The sequence below is a fragment of the Pinus tabuliformis genome, chromosome 5_2 (assembly GCF_031772625.1).
Source record: "Pinus tabuliformis cultivar Carrire ecotype Pingquan chromosome 5_2, CPIR1, whole genome shotgun sequence".
Classification (NCBI taxonomy): Eukaryota; Viridiplantae; Streptophyta; class Pinopsida; order Pinales; family Pinaceae; genus Pinus; species Pinus tabuliformis.
Window position 1 is genome coordinate 619,375,823 of NC_142306.1, and position 21,555 is coordinate 619,397,377.

Sequence of the window (21,555 nt, forward strand, 5' to 3'; positions counted from 1 at the left end):
TCTTGGAGATCATTCATTGCCGTGAAGAGGGCGCAATGATAGCGTGGGGTTTGACAACAACGAGGGTTTTAGCAACATTTGAAGCAGTGAATATTTTTGAGTTTTCTTTTGTCAATATTCTTCCAGTTTTTGAGATCTAGAGGAGGAATTCTCACAACATTTTTTTGCAGACAGGGAGGCTGAGTTATTGAAGCCATGAGGGTTTTAGGAGAGGCTGAGATTGTCAAGGGAGGCCGAGTTATTGAAGCTGTGAGGGTTCCAGGAGAGGTTGATATTGTCAGGGGGAGGCCAAGTTATTGAAGCCATGAGGGTTTCAGGAGAGGCTTAGATTGTTAGGTGGAGGTCGTACAGATTGTTAGGAGGGTTGTACGAGTTGTCAACATAGCCAGGAGGCTAATTCTCTCCAGCTCGTGGGCATTAGAGAGCCATAGGAGCCGCACATGTGAGGTCATATTTTCTAGGAGAGGTCGTGTTAGGTTGCAGAGGGAGGTTGTGAGCCTTCCAATGGTCAGATCGACTTGTGGAGGTGAATAAATATTTTGTTCAAGCTTTACCGGGGTTTGGCAAGCAGTGTTGTAATATTTATCAATTGTAGATTTTGCTGAATAATAATAAGACCCCTAGATCTGAAGAACTGGTTTTCCCTTCGGGGTTTTTCTAGGGACATTTTGTCCAAAAACATGGTTCCTAGATGAGCTAGAAGGTAAAATGGTCGAATCTATTTTTTTTGAAATCTATAGACTATTACTTGGGACAAACTTTTTTCCCTCCTCGACCTCCATGAGAGGCTCCTATGTCTTACGGTATGCATTCTCATCAATTTCACAACTTGTCTCAACATAGTCTTTGGATGTGATGAAGCCTTGGAGGATTCATTGTAACCAAGAAATATACCCTTTATGCTAGAAGGTTCAAGATTGGATCTCCTTCAATAGGAATATGAATATACATAGGACAACCAAATACCCTAAAATGTGACTCACCAATAAAATCTTCTTTTGGTACCTTGTCCTTCAATATCCTACGAGAGCACTTATATAGAATTTAGATAGTTGCATTGCATGCCTCCCCCTAAGTCACAGAAGCAAATTTAACTCATGAATCATAGCCTTCATAATTGCTGTGATGGACCTATTACCCTCTTTCAGTAGGTCTACATATATGCACAGATTAATTTTTGGGCATCACCATCGTAAGTCCAAGGAAAGGAAGTCTAAAGCGCTGTAAATCCCTGTGGGATGATCTTCATGTGAGAGTGTGTCCTAGATCCCCGGTATGTGGACAATCATGGCCGATCTTCTTAGTTGAATTTCCATTGTGCTTGGTTTTATGGTATTGCCGACATCCCCTTGGTGAGTAGTAACTCTACTATGATGGGCATCCTTATGGTATGCGGGCATCTTGGAGGTGGATCTATTAGTACTCATGATTTACAGGACCACTTAGTGCCTAGCCTTGTAAAGGTAATTTCCTATTGTACTCTTCCTTTACATTATCCTTTTGATCCCGACACACTTATGTTTTCCCACTTGGTTGTCTTATTGGGTTTGTATGGAATTCCTTGGCCTTGTTTTTTTCATCATGTTATAGCTCTTCAACATGATAGTCTCACATTTTCCAATACGTTGCAGTTCCCAAGTACTTTGCATATCTTAATGCACAGGTTCCCAGAGGGTCATCGATTGGAGTACCTAGATAAAGCATCACAATTTTTACTTCTCCTGCCCCTTGAAATTTTCAGAAATGGTGATCCAGGAGGAAGATATGCTTAGTCAAAGAGAGCTGTCCTACTTTTAAGGGTACGTGGGACTTTCTAGAGGCTGTTAATTTTTGGTAGCACAGTGACAAATTCCGAACATGGGACTAGATTCCTCCTTTCGAGAGGATTGATTTTGACTTTTGAAGCACTTGATTTGGACAAGGGAAAGTGGATTTTTGAAGTGAAGTCCACAGTTGTACAAATTGTCAAGTCGGCCTAGAGAGACTAATTATCCCTCCTCCAATGCCTATAAATACAAGTGACCTCCAACTCATTTGGACACAGATCAACTCACAACTTCTCATCTCTCCTCTCCTCATTGGTTCGTACAAATTGCAGGGTCCCTTCACACGTGTGGGCTAGAAAAGAAGGACGAAATTTTAGGTGGACAAAATCTGAAGCAAATTGCAACTTTGACAAATGTTGACTTTGACTTTCTGGGCTAAATTTTGGTTCGATATTTTGAGGGCATTTATGTCTTGGTAGGCCGCAATTTTTGGCTCAAAAACCGAGGATGTCTGGGCACATTGACCACAGAACTATTGCATACTTTGACCACAGGAAATTGCAGATTTTGACCATAGTTTGATTGAGTTTTCCTTCATGTTTTGACTTGCTTTGAGTGTGAAAATTTCGTTTTTCAGAGGCCGAGTTGACTGGCACTAAGACCGAGAAAATATGGACAATTTGACCTAGTGTTGACTGCAGACTTTGACCGCAAGAAATTGCACTAACAACTTTCTCTATCTCGTTTGACCGATTTTGACAGGGATATCTTTGACTGTTTTGGGCTAAACTTGACCAACATTCAAGGCCGCATTTATTGCTGCTTTGACCAAGTTAGTTGGAGGGTTGATCATTGACAGTTGTGGATTGGTTAGGGTAGACTTTGACTGCTGTTGACTTGGACAAAATTGCAGATTTTAGATAGTTGACCAGATTTGACTTTTCATCATTGGTATATTGGATTTATGGTTGGTTGACTTGGTTGATAGTCAAAGCCTTTGACTTTGACTCTTGTTGATAGATATTTCTCATTGTACTCTCTGCTGAACATTTTATGACAATCTAATAGAAGAAGAATTTCAAAGGGTTCCCCCCCTTGTGGGCTTTTTCCTTGGTCTTTGACCGAACCGATGTCTCTTGTTGATGTGTTGATTTTCTCCTATTTGTCATTGCGTTTACTGTTCTATCTTCAATTACTGTTGATGAATGGAATAATTAATTATTGTTTAAAAGATTGCTAATTGAAGAATTGATTTGGGCTAAAGTAATTGATATAGAATAGAGTAGTGTAAAAATGAACATGGTATCAGAGCTAAGGTGAAGGACAAGCCCATAAGGAGACAAGAGTTGAAGCAATCATCGTTGCAAAGTTGAAGGAGCCTATTTAATCAAGTCAAGATGTCTTCCTCATTCGTCAAGGAACATGAGAAGTTAGGTGAGTCATCAAACTTTGCCGCATGGAAGGTCAGGTTGGATATCATAGTTGATAACAATGATGTTTTGGAATTCATTCAAGGAAAAGCACTTGAGCCTACGGAGAATGCTTCTGCTGCTGTCAAGAACAAGCACATGAGAGGTGAGTTAAAAGCAAAACAAATTATCGTTGATGGTTTACAAGATCATTTACTTGCTTATGCTGGTAATTTGAATAAGTCTAAGGATATGTATGATAAGTTGGTTGGCTTGTATGAAGTCAGCATTTTGAATGAAATCATCACCTTGAAAGATCAACTGAAAGACACGAAAATGAATAAAGGAGGGACTATGCAATCCTATATCATGAGGATTTCTCGTCTTAAAGATCAATTGCAGAGAGTTGGATAAACTGTTCCTCACAGGGAATTGGTTATTGTGACTCTTAGAGGTCTCTCTCCTGTTTGGGAAACCTTCATTTCTACCATTAGAAACAACAACAATTTTCTGTCATTTGATGAACTTGTTGAAAAGCTCACTCAAGAAGAATCTGGGATGATTTCAAGAGGGAGAATTCAAAAGCACGGAGAAGAAAAACCCGCCGCATTTGCTTCTCAAGATAAAAGGAAAAGGGGGAAAGGAATTCATCTAGTTCGAAAAGGTCCTCTCCCGATTCAAGGGACTCTTATAGAAGACTAAGGGATGTCGAATGTTTTGATTGTCACAAGCATGGTTACTATGCCCAAGACTGTTTGAAAAAGAAAGATTCTCCAAGATCCGATTAAAGCTACTATTACAATAGGTATGCTATGAATAAATATATAGGAAATAATGTAAAATAATGTAAATGATAATAGTCATAAATAATGATCAGTTAATTAGCAATTAGGTTGAAGAGTCATGTCTAAATGAGACATGACTCTCCATGAAGAGACACCTGCTTGGGATATAAGCAAACCTTTCACTCTCATGCTTGGCAATAGGAAATAACAATGAAGGCTTCTGAAACTGTCAACACTAGAGAAGATGCCTGTTGAGAAGCAATGTTAGAAGTGAAGATGCCAAGTGTGTTTTGATATGTTCATAGTCAATTCAACAAAAATCTTTGTGATTGATGGATGGGGATGATTTGAGAAGGTAGGCTCAAGACAAACTTGATTTTTATGAAATTCAATTTTAATAAGTTAATAAAAATAAAAAAGGTCATGTCTATGCTCTATCATAATATTTAAACATTGAAAGGCATTCCATTGTTAGAGTCGTGCATTGATGAGAACATTCATAACCCATGGGGATTTTTTTTGTGTTCAAGGTGATGTCATTTGTGTTGTCAAACAATCCTCTTTTCAGTCTACGATGAATCAATTATTTTTCCCGTACTATAGCAAATGTGTCCTACTTTTCTTTCATGATAACCTAGTTTTACAATAAAGTTCATGCCAAAGAGAAACTGAAATAAACAGTACATAATATAGGCTATGGTCCTACTGGGATAACCGATTAACTAATCTATTTGAACATACTTCTGACCTGTAGGTTGTAGAGTTTGATCTCTGTTCATTGCTCCCACTATTCACTAGTCCCTAGTTGTCATTGTTCCCTGAGTGCGCCTGATTGCTGAAATTGCGCTGACTGCTATGTTTGCTAAGGTCTAATCACTACTTCAAACTTCAAAGCGTAGCAACTGCTCACTAAAGTCCAACAGATCATTTTCTGATGTCTTGGAAGTTGGATAGGGTTCTTATATAATACCCTAAAAAATTGCCAAAACCTTCAAACAATACCAAAAACATAAAATCAAGATGAAATATCTTTGGAACAGGATGCGTTTCCTTTTTTGGGGTCTATTTTGAGCCTGAAAGGATCCGTCTGGTTCATGGATCCTTCCTGGATCTAAAACAGGGATCTGCAGATCTAGCATCCAGACCTGACGGATCTGGTAAGATAAGTTTAAGGTATAAAAGAGAAATTGGGCACTAATTGAGTTACCTATGTTCGATGAAGAAGGCAAGCTTGTGCTGGTAGTGGTACAAAATCCTCAAGATTTAGACCAATAATATGGAGACAGTTTGAGAATCAGCCTTTTAATGCAAATTCATAATTTTCACCTGATTTACCCGAGGTTCCAGGATCTATATACTGTGAAATTTTAACCTCAGGGCTGAAGCTGGAAGATTAGTTTACAGCAGCAATATTTCATTACCTTTTAACCCAATTTCACAAGGCAACCAATGATCTTGCCCTAGCTTCCATGTATCACACAAGAACAAGGTTGTAATATTATCCAGGTTGTTAGCTAAGCTCTACAAGACAAATCATCGCTTCCTCTACTGCAATGTTCTTTTCTAGGGTTTACATGCATAGTTCACAAACCCTAGTGTCTCACAAAGTGTAAACCTAGCATCTCACAAGTGCAAGCTCTCCAAGAACATCCATGATGTCTCTCTCTTCTTCATGTTTTCTCCAGTGGTTTACATCACAAACCCTATCAAAATGTTGATGTAACACCAAAAGTTCTCTTCCATATATATATATATAGAGAGAGAGGGGTTAACATAAAACAAGGACCTTTGTCTTTGCAAGTAACCAAAAAGTCAAACCTCCATGGAGCACTTTACAATACAAGGATGTGCACCTCTCATACTACGGTTCAAACTTTATCCAACCACCAGGATCAAACGCTTTCCAAGCATGATTCTCCTAGGGCTTAATGCTCCTCCCTGTGCACTCCAACAAGCTTTTAGTCCAACATTCTTCCTGTAGGATGGTGTGCTCTCCTACGAGCTTTCTTGGCCTGTTTTCAACGACATGGACTTCCTATTGTTCTTTTAAAAGAGTGCATATAAATGTCTATGAATACCTTTGCATAGACTAGTTTAACTGTATGAATTTCCTTTGAGTGCTTATGTCTTTATGAAGACTTACAGCTTCTTGGTGTGTTTGCACAGCTCAGGAAAGTGTCAGATAATTCACTGGAGGCAAGGCCACAGGCACCAATGTCAGCCAGAAGATACTATCAGTTCAAGCACCTTGGTTTCATATATCTCTTCTGAAAGTAGTGAAGCTGATTCAACAATTTTTTCAGAGATGCAGGAAAGGAAATCTTTTGTTCCGGATTTGAAAGAACCAAAAACTTGTGGTTCCATCTATCAAAGGTTGGATCTTTATAATTCCAAAATTTCTGAAATATGTGCTTCAGAAACAACTGACATGTTGATAATAAATCCTGAAATCACAAAAAATGTCTCAGCTCCTGACATTTCTGATGGGATTGAATCCACCCAAAATGATGTTCTTACAAGTCACATGGAACGGGAAGTTCCCAACTCAATTATCCATTTATCCAGCGAAATTTCTATATGCAATGCCCCTACAAAGACTTTTCACATTAGTGAAATTCCTGATTATGAAAGTACGTTACCTAATATTCCCACAACATTTACTGTATCTTTCCCAGATAATGTAAATTATTGTACATCTTGCCCAATTGGAGGACATAGTGTCTGCACTGAAAGTCCTGTAATTCATGTCCCCTCTAAAAACTTGGTAAATGTTATCCCCCGTTCTCTTGGCACTACCACAAATATCTGTAATAGTCTTAAAAATGATTTTCCCGACTCTAGCAGTTTTTCAACCAATTTGACAGAGCCTCTAATTTCTGAACATGAACTCGATTACTCTTCAAGTTTCCTGCATGATATTTCCAGTTCGATAAGTCAGATGCTTGATTTCCCCACATCTATTAGCCTTAAGAAATGTATGAATTCTAAGATCCCTGTCACTGACATCTCCCCTGCTGAGAATCGGCTTGAGCAGCATAAAAGCAGCCAGAGCCATATGTCTTATGCTTCTAGTCCTAAAATTTATATCCTGGATTCACTCAGTGATATTTCTTGTCTGGATCTCCCGAGTTCCTCAAGTTTTGCTAGCAATATGTCCAGTTCTGGAATTTTTGGGCCTAGTTCTCCCTGTCTAAAGTATTCAAATCCCCTTAACTCAAGCTCAGCCATCAAATTTAAAAGTCGTGAGCCAAATGAATCTAATACTACAACCTTGGCATCTAAAATTCAGGGTCCACGGATTTCTCTGTCCAACAGCACGGGGAAGAGTACTTCTGGAACTGATATTTTGCGTTGTTCTCCACATAGGGAAAGTGTTTCTATTCTCCCTACTTTGGGAAAACACACTAGCATCATAGAAGGAGAGTCGTCATTTGCAGTGCAGGATGAACCTTGTGATCCTGTCGTCAATGGTTGTTCCAGCGGTTGTGATAGCACTATCTCTAGTTCTGGAATTTCTGGGCCAAGTTCTTCCTGCCTGGATTCGGTTCCGTTTAAGTCAAGCTCCACCAGTTCATTGATAGTCAGGGATGCTTGTTGTAGTTCCTCCAACAGTAGCATCAAATTTCAAAACCATCAGCCAAATGAATCTAATGCTACAATTTTGGCAACTGAAATTCAGGGTCGAAAGGTTTCTCTGTCCAGCAGTACAAGGAAGCTAACTTCTGCAACTGATCTTGTGCATTCTTCTCCACACAGAGAAAGGGTTTCTATTTTCCCCATTTCAGGTGAACACACTAGCATCATAGAAGGAGAGTCATTGGTTGCAGTGCAGCTTGAAGGTTCTCATCCCACTGTCAATGGTTTGAAAAGATCCGAGGAAAAATCTACAAATCATCCAAAATCTTCAAAAAGCCCAACGGGAAAAGCTGCAGGAAGAATAAATGAAAGTCTAGCAAACTCAAGTGAGGTAAGTGAAAAATATATGTTTAGCGTTCCATTTTATGTTAAAAAGGGTATTCTTGTATGGGTATTTATTGAGTACCAATTAGACACTATATTTCTGTTTTCCATAATTGTGTAGGTCAATTATTAGGAGTTTAGCCTGAACTGGAGTGATTTTTTATCCCATCTTGACGAGTGTTCTCTGACATGGTTTCTTGTTATATCAGTTATTCTTTCCGTACAAGTCGTTTGCCGAGCTCTTCAACTGGGACAATCTGGAATTGCCACCCCGAGGATTGATAAATTGTGGAAACAGGTAATCTTGGCCTACCCGTAGCACTTATAATAATGCATCACTATATTATGTATTTCCTATTTACTGTCAGGAAATGTATGGCATTAGACTTTAGTTCGTAGTCTCTGTGGATGGCTTTCTTAGGGTGTGTTCTCCAAAGGCTCTCTGAGATGAAATTCATATTTTAAAATTATATGTATCATGCTAGAGATGATGCAGTTCGATCTTTCTACATAAATTCACATTGGTTATAATCCCAAACAAAACTTGCTTGTTTTGTTGTTTAAATAGAGCTTAGGTTGTCAATCTGTACAGAGTGTTCCATCAAAAAATCCGTAGCCCAAAATGGTCCATTGAATATCAGATATACGATCCTTACTACTTACTTAGTTCAAGGCCAACAGATTTAACCTCTTGAAGGAATACTGCATTTGGGTTGGCTTCCTTTGAAACTCCTCTCATGAGCTTCTTTTGACTAGAGATGGACATCCCTCTCCATTCCAAGATAACATGGACAACTTCATTAGGATGAGTCTCCCTCGTTAGATCAGCAAACCTGTTATCCATGAAAAAATCACTAGTTGTGTCATTGTGCCAACCAGGTTGCTGTTTAACACCATCCTTGCACATGTTGAAGTTATTGGTGTAATCTGGATTGTGCACATGCGGCCATGGCCCATGGCACATTCATATGTGTCATTGTTTTCTTGCAATTATGTCTAAGGCGATATTTTATTTCGTTTATTGACAATTGTGTATTAGGTTCATCATTAAGACCAACTTTGTGGGACTTGATATGTAGGGTCTATAACGTGTGTGCCCTTTTTTTTTTGTCAGCCTATCAAGCTCTCATTTGTATCATCTCATCATGTGATATTATTGACCTGAAATATCAAGTGTTATAAGCCTAAGGGAATTTAATGTTGCCCTCTTTTCCCTGTGATTGGCATTTTATTCTTGCGCATGTTATCACATAAAACCTCATTTCTTGAGATAAAGTTCTAAGGGTCAATCAAGGCTTTCACATAACTGAGTGAGGCCATTGTCACCTCACCAACCCTCTTCTATACTTTATAGGCCAGCTCTCCTCTGGCTCAAGTGGGGTTTCCTTAGGATAAGATTGCTAGAACTTGTACATGAAAGTCCAAGGTGGAACAAAGTGATGGTTCTAGCAAAACAGATTTTTACGAGCAAATAAAATAAAGTGGATGTTAGGACTAGAGATTAGTGTTTTTCCATTAGGCGATGGGGACAAATTGAGGCTCTAGGAGGCTCTCCTAACGATGGAAAGAGGATAGCATGGCTGAAACACTCAAGCTACCTCGACTCTTTCCTTGTTGTCCCAATTTGCAGAAATATGGTTAAGGACATCGCAAAAAAAAATGACGTCTAATATGTATGAAGATCATGAATTACTGGAAGAAATGTATGTGTATTTAATCAAGTACTGAGAAATTATGCAACATAAAAACATTCCAAGAATAGCACAATAGAACATTGAAAGAGAGTCTACCACTTTTTTACTCCATAATCATATGTCAAGTTATTTCAACAAGAAAAGAAAAGCAATAGTGATCTAAACTAGCAATTGTCCCAAAAGGTACAAAGAGAGGCCGATAGGATTATTAAATCGGAATTGTTGAATTTTTCTAGAAGAGATGTTGGTTCAAGCCTAACGAATGAGCAATTTGAGTTGGCTAAAGGCTTTCTAATTGTTTTTTATTATGGTAAAATTATATTGATAATTCATTGGTTTTACTTTACTTTCAAAAGCTTGAAGGAATTTGAAAAGCAAGTATAGAATTGCTTTGTGGGATTTGATCCCAAAATCATTGCTTTGTAAATACATACTCAATGAAATGTTAATTGGTTGAAACCCTGCAAATGTTTGATATAAGAAAATAAGCCGAAAAGGTTGAAAGGCTTAATTGGTTTGTGGAAAACCTTGTTTTGTTGGCCTGGATCATTGTGCAATTACTTTTCTTTAGATGTTTTGTTTATATCTATATTACAAAGAACACATTGAATGTCTTATTTCATTTTAGAGTAAGTTAATTACCCAAAATCAAAAAACCTCTATAGATGGCCAAGCATATACGAAGCTTGCTAGTGACCAAGGCAATAACCACCATGACTATCCCCTACCAATATATTTCATTGAAAACCATAATTGTATATTGCCTTTAGAAAGTCAAAACATAATATTACAAAACATATTGATATATTGCTATTAAAAAGTTGATTCCATTAGAAACCATGATATTATCGGATGCCTCGGATCCATCAAGACTGAGGCTGAATTTGTTGATCGTAAGGGCTGTATTCCACAGCCTCCAACCCACAACGTTGACAGCTGAGTCAACAGTCCCAACGAATTGGGCCAAGATTTCAATTCTGCGCAATCACAAACCCACAACTTCTTCAAGCTGCTCAAGTGACCTAGAGAACAGGGCAGCATTTCCAACAAAGCATTTCCCAAAGAAAATTCTTCCAAACTGCTTAGGTTTCCAATATCCTAACAATTCTTTTTATGTAATTCTGAATTTTCTAATTTTTTTAATATAATTATCTGATCATTAACTTGCAATTTCTAAATCTGTTCACATAATTTTCAATTACTAAAATGATTAATTTGTCAATCAAGTGAATTACAAAAATCTACTTTTTAATCTAAAAGGATTTCTTATTGATATTGAAAAGTTTTAAAACAAAACTAATGCATTGCTTATTATGCCCTTTGGTTATTAACTTATTCTTTGTAAAACCAAAATGATCATTGATAACCCTACCCCTACTAATAAATTTGAGAAGATTGGTTATGCTTTGTATGACCAAAATGATAACCCTACTAATAAATTTGAGAAGATAGGTTATGCTTTGTAAGACCAAAATGATAACTCCACTAATAAATTTGAGAAGGATGAGCAGCAGAACATTGAAACGAGTCATCCGTAAGTTGTAACAAAAGGATTTAGGATTTCCAACCTGCCTAAAACGTTGGGAAGCCTAAACAAAGTTCAACCCGGTTAAGAGGCTGGAAGCCTAGACAAGTTTAGTCAAACCCGTAAGGGTAAAATGACCCTATACACTGAACAAGGGTGTTAACACCCATGCTGGGGAAGAGGCAAAATGAAGCAGTCTCCAGGTCCTCCCTCATGACACATGATGTAATCTACTTATTTTGCAAAGTAATATAAGATGTATTCTCTTTCTAGAAATGGAAAATAAACAGATCAAAAGAACAAATCCGGTTGAGAAGATTGGTTATGCTTTGTATGACCAAAATGATAACCCTACTAATAAATTTGAGAAGATAGGTTATGCTTTGTAAGACCAAAATGATAACTCCACTAATAAATTTGAGAAGGACGAGCAGCAGAACATTGAAACGAGTCATCCGTAAGTTGTAACAAAAGGATTTAGGATTTCCAACCTGCCTAAAACGTTGGGAAGCCTAAACAAAGTTCAACCCGGTTAACAAAGTTCAACCCGGTTAAGAGGCTGGAAGCCTAGACAAGTTTAGTCAAACCCATAAGGGTAAAATGACCCTATACACTGAACAAGGGTGTTAACACCCATGCTGGGGAAGAGGCAAAATGAAGCAGTCTCCAGGTCCTCCCTCATGACACATGATGTAATCTACTTATTTTGCAAAGTAATATAAGATGTATTCTCTTGCTAGAAATGGAAAATAAACCGATCAAAAGAACAAATCCGGTCTAACTTCATTTGTAAAAGCTACAGTCCTTAAAGGTGTCTCTGCAAGAAAGATATCATGGGATACAATTCACATTTAGGGCAGGGAGAGTCAATTTGTGATTCTATTCAACTTCAACCAAATGGAAGGCAAAAGAAAACCGATCTGGAAACCAATTTATCATCCTTTTGAGAGCTTTCCCCAAATGAATGGTCATGAAAGATTTGCCCAAATGAATGGTTGGGAATGTCTTCAATTAGGTCGATTACTTCTTAACAAATCGTGCGTATAGTTAATACAATAGCCCTTACGTGACTGTTGTAATTGAAAAATCAGCATAAGAAAAGAGCTGGCCAAGCAAATCAAACTTATCCTAAATTTGATAAACAAATATTAAGTACTTTACTCATTTCCTTCAAGGAAGCAATGTTGGGATGCTATAAACATTCCTTCCCTGGCCAGATTCATCATTTCATATGTCATATATAACAGATACAAAAGTAGATAGGTAACACTAACAGTCCTAATAACGCCAGCAATAGTTGTGATTCTCATACACTATATTATAATTTATACCTAGAAATAAGGCTGCACCATTGCTTAATTTAAGCACTCAATGGTTGAAGGGAAATTACATTAGAAATGCTTAAAGGTAAGCAACCCATCACTTGGATGGCACGGAATGATTGAGGGTTTATGACTAATTGTTAACTCTTCAAAGCACTACTTTGCTCACATATCAACAGTCAAGAGTGTGCCAGGAAGAGATACCTGCAATTTTTGTAAAAGCATTTTAGTCAAATGGAGGAATTGATATGTCAGAACAAACTTGTTAAAAATAGAAGGCGCAATAGATGGAAAACAATATGTATGTGGTATATATACCTTTTAAGTTTTCCCCAAGTTTGAAAGGAGATAAGTCCTTTGTAGGGGCAACTACTGCACCTGAATGCATCCCCGAGTCCACACTAACAAAATCAAGACATCCATTATATCAGAAAAATGAGCAAATATTATATTACATTTTGATTCCTACAGTATGTGACCTTGTTCACAGTTTGGAATATAAAATAGGGTAACTGTAATATAGTATACGCTGCAGATCCCAGCAGCCAAGATTCTCCTTCAAAGATGGAGATGGAAACTCAAGTTTTCATTAAAAAACACAGCTGTGTATATTAAGAGAGAGACCTAAAGGAAGTTTGTTCAATCAAAAGTTTAACAGATATCAACGCAGCATTCTGTTCTTTTATACAGAACAATTATACTCGTAAACAGTAACTAAAAGAACAAACTAGAAATACCATAATGGTGAAAAGGTTATATAAATTGGCAACCTTTCTCCACAAAATAGGGATGGCAATTTGCAAATACTTCTTCCCGAGAAAGAAATGAAATAAGAGCAAAAGATTAAAAAGAACCAGCATACATTTCCACACGCAGATTGTGGGTTATTCAACTGTTCTGCAGTCAGGCCCAACTTCGTCTGTTTCTCTTCCAACTCAGCTCGGCCACAGGTACAATTTTTGCAGGCTTTTCTTTTCGTACTAACTTCATAGTCATTGGCTGCACAACAAAACAAATTACAAAATATGGATTGAAAGAATAGATGGGAAAAGTGACCAAGCTGATCAAGTTTGTAACGTTATTAAGGAGGATTCTATCATATATATTCCTTTCCAATGGATAAACTGCAAACCAACATTAACAGCCACCAGCCCCTGTTACTAACCAGAGGGCAATGAAGATCTTTTCGAATCCTCTTCAGAAAGAAGGCTTTCTTCATCTATCAGATCCTCTAAATCATCATTCATGTCTAGCTTTACGCCCAACGGGTCAGATTTAGGCAAACGCTCTTGTTTCTGCACAGCTTTATTTTTTAGGGAAAACGATGATCCAGTTTCCCAAGTGGGCTTTTGTGCTCTCAACTGCAATGAGGAATGCATGAAAGGGAACAACTGTCAAAGATATGGCTATAACTATCACAAATTCCAAATGCACACAAAATCATGCAAGGATATTCTGGATCTAACTGTTCCAATGTTTGTCTTAATAACAGGAAAAACTAAAACTCATAAATGAGATAGACTACCCAGCAGACCGATTTTACTCTACAGAAGAAGTATTTATCAGAAATTGTTAAACTAAAGGAAAAAGTAAACCACCCCTTGGGGATTATCAACTAAAGAACCTTCTAAGCAGTTATATTTCATTCAAAAATCTATTTAGCATGTTTTACAAAGAGGCACACATATTGTACTGTAATCACAATACTGGAAATATTAAATAACAATTATCTATCTTAAGATAAACAGAATATAAGCAATATAGTTTTCGCCTTGAGTCGGAACTACAATAAACAGTGAACTTACTACCATATAAACAAGAGGAATGGCATGCCCAACATGCAAGATTTAATTGCAGGACTGTTTCAAACCAAGTGTTTAGCCATAAAATACCAAAATGCATATATGTATCCTACAAGTAAATTATGAAGAGAAATTTTAACACTGTAATTCCATGAATTACATAAATGGATCTTAACAAAAACGAAAACAAAACAACTGACTTTGGTTCCGGCTAGAGCTAAAATGCTCAACATCCATAATAATTTAAAAACCCTCAAGTCGACAGAGAAAAGACGCTCTTCTCGAACAACCATAACATAATTTAATAATAAGTAAGCTTAGAGGAAACATAGCCACAAGAATGACCTGGTTCACTTCCGGGGTAAGGAGAAATTGTTGCCGCCACGGTTGCACTGTGGAAGCCATCGACAGTATAGACCTGTAGCTTTCCCCTGCAAAGAAGGGGAAAAGTAAGTTGTATACGATGATGAGCATGCAAAACAAAAGACCTATGATAACAGAAACATCATATATTCAACAAGGGCCTTACCTGCGAGGGTTACCGTGTAGTGGGCGATAATGTTGAAAAACTTTCCAGGAAGACCTTACGGTTCTGTTGACTGAACCTAAGATCCAAGTGAAATTGGGAAAGATTTATCCAAGACAGATAAACAAAATTCCTGGTGAAAACCTCAGAGAGAGGATTTGTAACACTGAAGGAGGGTTTGCAACGGCTTCTAAGTCCGAGGAGGAAAAAGATACCTGTGGTGTGCTAGTGTAGGTTTCACCTCGAGCACCAGAAGAGCGAGGTTGCAGAACGCCAACGGCCAAGGAAGAAATGAGAGGCATGTTTCGGAGTTGGGGAGAGGTGCAGGGATCTCTTGAAAGGTGCAGGGATCGACCCTGGCAAGCGTAACAGGAAGAGCGAAATGTCAAAACTGAGAGTTCATATGCGCCATTACTACTGGAGCTTATGAATGCTGAAGCTTCCGAACAAAACGTCACGAATTTCTCAAACTCCAACTAAAAATTAAGTAACCGCAGAACCGCCTTCATGAATATCCATGAATACACGACGAGCGACGAGCAAGGAGGGCATATTCCCCGCATAGCCAACATATGACCGCTCGCTTTCAGAATTCTGCGGATAAAGGTTTGGGTGGTTAGAGGGTTTATGCCCGCTCTATGCCAGACGCCAGGTGTCAGCCTGAGAAACAAAGGGACGACGAAAGTCCCTTTCAAAGGAAGGCCTATCGGCCTAAATATTCCTCCCTCACAAGTTATTTTCATTGATCCTTCAAAAGCATCCAATAGATATTCAACTAAGCTCCAAGGGATTTCTTCCCAAATCTAAACATATGAAATAATGTGTTGATTTGGGGTAGCATCGGATGTACTCTAGCCATGTAAATTGGTGGAGAGGCTAAAGCACATGAGATCTCCAAGACCCAGAAATAGTTTGGACAGATTGTACCCGGTTTGGGAAATATTAAAATAATTAATATTTTTAATGGAGTTCCTAATTCTAAACTTAGGAAAAAAATATATTAATGGGTATTAATATAAAACTGGGTTAGAAGGTTCCAAAAGTCATGGATCAAGCCAAATCTACTCTTAGTTGTTGATTAGAGATTTAATCTCAGCTGTTGAAGGACCAGCAGGAAAAGTATAAGAGGAGGCTTGAGGGTCAGTTAGAGAACACACCAGAGTGATCAGTCTTTCGATTTGCTAGAGCAGGGTTGCTAAGCAAAGTCGAATCAGTGATCAACAGTGAGAGGCAGTGAGTACTGGACAAAGAGGCAGAGATAGTGCCGAGAGACCAGCGTAGAGGTAGAGAGCGAAATGCAGCAGTTAAAGCAGGCCATGCAGAGCCTAGTAGAGACAACGCAAAGGCCAAAGGGCCTGCGTAATCCATGCAGAGGGCTGCAGGAGTGATGCAGAGGGTCCCAGAAGCTGCGCAGTGCTTCAGAGGGCTGGCGCAGAGCAGCAGGAGGCTGACGCAGTGCTTCAGAGTTGGTGGAGAGGGTTTCATGGGATAGGTTTCCTGAATATTTGTTTCTGAATAGAGAGGTACTACTGTCGGTTGTTTTTCTCTGTCGGGTGAGCTAGTTTGGCATCCAGTTGTACTCAAGGAAATATTGCATAACAATAAACCCTCAGAATAGCTGCACCGATTTTCCTGAATTGGGTTTTTCCATGGACGATTGTCCAAAAATAACGGTGTCACTTGTGTGTTTGTTTTCTTTCAGCTGTTGATCTGTAGATGTTGAGACTGTATTGTGTTTATTTCGTTATTTATATGTTTTAAATAACTTGTTCAGAATTAACAAGTAGAAGAAATAAACCAGAAGAATACATATTAAATTTCTAATGGATAGACTTAGAAATTTCAACATGGTATTAGAGCGTGGTTGCAGATCATAGGAGAGCTGAAGGCATCAACTAAATAGAGCATTTGCAGCAAAATCCGCTGTCCCGAGTGACAGAAGCTGATCCTTGTAGAAAGCGACAGAATAAGGGTTGACGCAGAGGGACTGCGTCATCAGTCCGGGCCAAAGAGAGGCCAACACAGAGGCTGAGGAGGGCAGAAAGAGGGTTGACGCAGTTGGCTGAGGGAGCTGTTTTGCCAGTGCCAGGATTGCGCAGAGCCTAGAGGCTCAGTGGTTCAGTAGCTGGGGCATAGGAAGCTATGGGCAGTGTGCGAGAGCGAAGCTGGTGGGGTACTTTGGGCAGAACAATACCTAACAGGGCAAAACCAAGGTAGAGGGAGTTGCTACCGAGGCAGATTTCTAGCCAAGGAATCTAGATCAGTGTTTCAGGTGCACAAAAGATTGGAGAGGTGAAACTTGACGATTGGCAGGAGGATTTCCAGAAGGGAAATCATGACTCAGAGGGAGTCCAACAGAAAACTTCCAGGCGGGAAGTAGAGAGACTTGGAGGAGTTGACAGAAGAGCAGAGAGATGGCCATGAATGGGCTTAAGGGATCACGACAGGCTGGACGGGGCGTCCAACTTTGTGGTCTGGAAGGCTAGGATCCTGTCCATTCTAGATAGACATCGCATCAAGGCCTTCGTCTTGAGAACAATGGCGATCCCAGTTGATCCGACTGAAAATGAAAAGTTTGAGGAGGCAATGGCTAGGGCGCAGTGCATCATCCTTGATGGGGTCAAGGATCATGTGGTCCAATATATTGCCAAGAAGGAGACGACAAAGGAAATGTGTCCTGAAGAAATTGTTCTAGCGTAATTTTGTGCAGAGGAAGAGGTTACTTGAGAATCAGCTGCGGTCATACCAGATGCAGAAGAGGAAGCAGATAGATCACTTCCTCGGTCGGTTGAAGGATCCAAGACCAACTGACTTCCATAGGGGTCACGCCAGATGAAGAGATGTTGGTGAGGACTGCACTTAACGCAGTCTTCGAGGAGTGGGAGACATTTGTCTGGAGCATACTGGGCAGGGCAGATCTTCTAGATTGGGAAGAATTGTGGGCAACTCTTAACCAAGAGGAGATTAAGCGGTTGAGCAAGATGGGAAGTAGCAGCAAAGGAGTCTGGATCAAGAAGGAAGAGGAAGAGGATGTAGCGCTGGCATCTGCGGGAAAGCAGGAGAAGAGGAAGAAGAAGGACCTCTCCAAGGTCAAGTGCATCCACTATGGGCAACTAGGTCATTATGCGAACCAGTGTCTGAGGAAGAAGAACAAGGGAGAGGCGTTTGACTCTAAGGCAGCACCAGTGTGTAGGTTTTAACCCCATACAAATATTTCGTGCATATGAATTCTAAAACACAGAAAATAAACAATGCGAGAGCATAACACATAAAACACATATACACAGAGATTTTCCCTTGGATCCCAAAACTGGGACTACCTGCTTGATTTTTCATTATATTCCTTTCAATGTTACAATACATATTTATACATGCCGAAGCATCCAATACCATGGATTGAAAACCATCGCGTCCAAAACCATGGACTGAAAACCATCGCGTCCAAAACCATGTGCGAAAACTCATGCACAAAACCATAGGTAGGTCTGCCCAACCTAATATAGGGTCCAAAAACAAAATTTTCTGGGGCACTACCCCGGACCCCATAGAGTGGGGTTACCTGTACCCCTCAAACCCCCTGTGACCCCCCCACTACGCAATCGGCGAAACAAAGAGGGGGCTCCGCCCCCCTTCTAACCCCCTGGTTAACTACGTCGGCTAGTCGTGGAAAGAATATAACACAACCCAACATTCTCCCACTTGTTGTTTTCTCTCCACAGGGGGCCACAGGAGAGCTTAGTCATTTATCCAGCCTTGCAACGCCCATTGTTTCTTTACACCAAGAGAACTTCTCAGAGCTCACAGATTTTGTCAATGCATCTGCAGTATTCTTAAAAGTGTCCACCTTTACCAGCAACACCTTTTTGTCTTTTATCATATCCCTCACAAAGTGATACTAAACATCAATGTGCTTTGTCTTTGAATGATATGTAGGGTTCTTTGCCAAGAAAATTTCACTTTGGCTGTCACAGTCTATCCTTATGGCTCCCTGTACTAACCCCATACTCGAACACAATCTCTGCAACCAAACTGCTTCCTTGCTTGCATGAGTGGCTGCCATGTATTTTGCCTCTGTAATTGATAGTGCCACTATAGATTGTTTTTTACTCATCCAAGTGACTGCACCTCCAAATAGGTTAAAAACATACCCACTTGTAGATCTTCTCTGATCCAGATCTCCAGCCCAGTCTACATCAACAAAGCCACAAATATCCAACAATTTGTCCAATCCTGGTCTTCCTTGGTAGCACAAACCATAATCACTAGTGCCACGCAAATACTTGAAAACCCGCTTCACTGTTGTCTAGTGCTCCTTCCTTGGTTTTGACATAAACCTGCTCAATACTCCCACTGCATGTGTAATGTCTGGCCTAGTACAGACCATCGCATACATCAGACTACTGACTGCACTTGCATATGGAACACTGGACCTGTCCTCTTCCTCTTCTTGTGTCTTGGGACACTGTTTAACAGATAACTTTACACCTACAGGAATAGGAACCTTCACTGATTTACTATCCTGCATATTAAATCTCTGTAATATTGTCTCAACATACTTCCTCTGGTTTAACCAAAGCTTCCTCTTTGTCTGATCTCTTTTAATTTCCATGTCCAAAATATAGTTTGCAGTACCAAGATCTTTCATGTCGAATTTGGAGGACAAATGGGTCTTCAAATCCTGGATAATTTTTTTGTCATTTCCAACCAGCAACATATCATCCACATGCAAGACCATATAAATAACACTGTCACCAATTAATTTAAAATACACACAATGATCTGCTTTGCTTCTGGTAAAGCCAAGTCCCCGTATAAATGTATCAAATTTCTGATACCACATCCTTGGTGATTGTTTTAACCCATACAGAGACTTCTTTAACTTGCATACCAGTTCTTTCTTACCCTTCACCGCAAAACCTTCAGGTTGCTTCATGTAGATCTCCTCTTCCAGATCCCCGTGAAGAAATGCTGTCTTCACATCCCATCTGTTCTACCTCAAAATCAAAAGCAACAACAACAGATAGAAGTAATCTAATAGAAGCTATCTTGGCAACAGGAGAAAAATTATCACCAAAATCAATTCCTGGCACTTGGGAATAACCTTTTGCTACCAATCGAGCTTTGTATCTCTCCACCTTTCCTTCTGCATTTGTCTTCTTCTTGAACACTCATTTGCTGCCAATGGGTTTCCTTCCAGCCGACAACTCCACCAGATCCCATGCTTCATTTTTGTGCAAAGATGCCATTTCATCAACCATGGCCTCTTTCCAGAGTTTGCCATCCTTTGAATCTACTGCTTCCTTCACAGTTTTGGGATCATCATCAGTAATAGATAAAGCAAAATTTGAACAGAAAGCAGATGGACTATACCTTTCTGGCTGCCTTCTTTCTCGAACTGATCTTTTTACACCCGGAGTTTGTGGCTCTTTATCTTCTGATTCCTCCTCTGCTGTAGAGTCTGAATCTTCTTCCTTAAGCTCAAACTCTATCTTTTCAGGTTCCTTTGGTTGGACTTCATGTTTAATAACATCTTTCACCTCGTTGAACACCACATCTCGGCTGTACACAACCTTCCTTGTTACTGGGTTCCAAAGCTTATAACCCTTTAAACCATCCTTATACCCAATAAAGATGCACTTTTCAGATTTACTATCCAACTTTGTTCTTTTCTCCTTTGGAACATGTACATATGCATCACATCCAAATACCCTCAGATGTGAAAGAGAGGGTTTCTTACCAGTCCATACCTCTTGTGGAGTCTTATCCTCCAACGTTGATGAAGGTGATCTGTTGACCAGGTAACATGCAGTCTCCAACGCCTTTGTGCAGAATTCTTGTCCTAATTCAACACCACTGAGCATGCTTCTTGCCATTTCCATCAACGTCTTGTTCATTCTTTCTGCAACTCCATTTTGTTGAGGTGTATATGGAGTAGTCTTCTGCTGTGCTATACCACACTTCTTACAGAATTCTTCAAATTCCTTGCTGCAAAACTCTCCATTATTATCTGTCCTCAGCACCTTTATCTTCTTCTCTGTCTGGTTTTCCACCAGAGCCTTAAATTCCTTAAACCTGTCAAAGACTTCAGATTTTTTCTTAAGGAAATATATCCATGTATTCTTTGAGAAGTCATCTATAAATGATACATAGTACACAGAATTATCCAGTGATGGAACCTTCACAGGTCCAAACACATCACTGTGCACAAGCTCTAATATCTGTTTCGCCCTCTTACCACCAGAGAGGAAACTCACCTGATTTTGCTTCCCATATACACAATTTTCATAGAAATCAAAATCCAGAGAGCTATTACTCATACCTTTACCATGAAGTATTCGAAGGCCCTTCTCTCCAATATGTCCAAGCCTTTGATGTCACAGCATGGTCTTCTCTCCAGAGACCACTAGATTTTCTGATCCACTTTCAAGAACCACGGAATTGTTGCACCCATCAATAACCTTGCTACCTTGCAGCTTGTACAGAGTTCTAATTTGAATTTCTCGCATCAATACCAGTGCCCCCCGAACCATCTTGCAGGTATCCTTCTTGAACACTGTTTTTACACCTGCATCATCCAGCTTGCTTACAGAAATCAGATTTCTGGCTAATGCAAGAATATGCGGAACACCGGGAAGTGTTCTAACCCTTCCACCTTGCAACTTCAACTTTACTTTTCTGCGATCAACGATTCTAGCCTTCTTGTCATCCCCTAAGAAGATATCACCACCATCATATTTATCATACTCGCAGAACCACTCTCTATGGG

At 39.4% G+C, this 21,555-nt stretch overlaps 2 protein-coding genes across 4 annotated transcripts in view; one reads left to right on the forward strand and one right to left on the reverse strand.

The window, feature by feature from the left end:
• Nucleotides 1–21,555, forward strand: part of LOC149160557 (ubiquitin carboxyl-terminal hydrolase 16-like) — a 151,791-nt gene that overhangs the window by 38,251 nt on the left and 91,985 nt on the right. For both annotated transcript variants that reach the window (XM_089436728.1, XM_089436727.1), the window contains exons 2-3: nucleotides 6,127–7,927; nucleotides 8,130–8,218. In XM_089436728.1, coding sequence (XP_089292854.1) covers nucleotides 6,127–7,927; nucleotides 8,130–8,218 — 1,890 coding nt within the window. The remainder of the gene's footprint in view (nucleotides 1–6,126; nucleotides 7,928–8,129; nucleotides 8,219–21,555) is intronic.
• Nucleotides 12,142–15,488, reverse strand: LOC149160558 (anamorsin homolog 1-like). Of its 2 annotated transcripts, XM_089436729.1 has the most exons (7): nucleotides 15,005–15,488; nucleotides 14,793–14,868; nucleotides 14,609–14,694; nucleotides 13,627–13,822; nucleotides 13,316–13,460; nucleotides 12,780–12,862; nucleotides 12,142–12,665 (listed from the first exon to the last, which is right to left on the reverse strand). In XM_089436729.1, exons 3-7 carry the CDS (start codon nucleotides 14,666–14,668, stop codon nucleotides 12,634–12,636), a joined length of 516 nt encoding a protein of 171 aa, XP_089292855.1. In that variant the 5' UTR covers nucleotides 14,669–14,694; nucleotides 14,793–14,868; nucleotides 15,005–15,488; the 3' UTR covers nucleotides 12,142–12,633. The 2 variants fall into 2 exon arrangements, with proteins under 2 accessions (XP_089292855.1, XP_089292856.1); XM_089436730.1 differs by having other exon boundaries at nucleotides 13,324–13,460; nucleotides 14,793–15,484.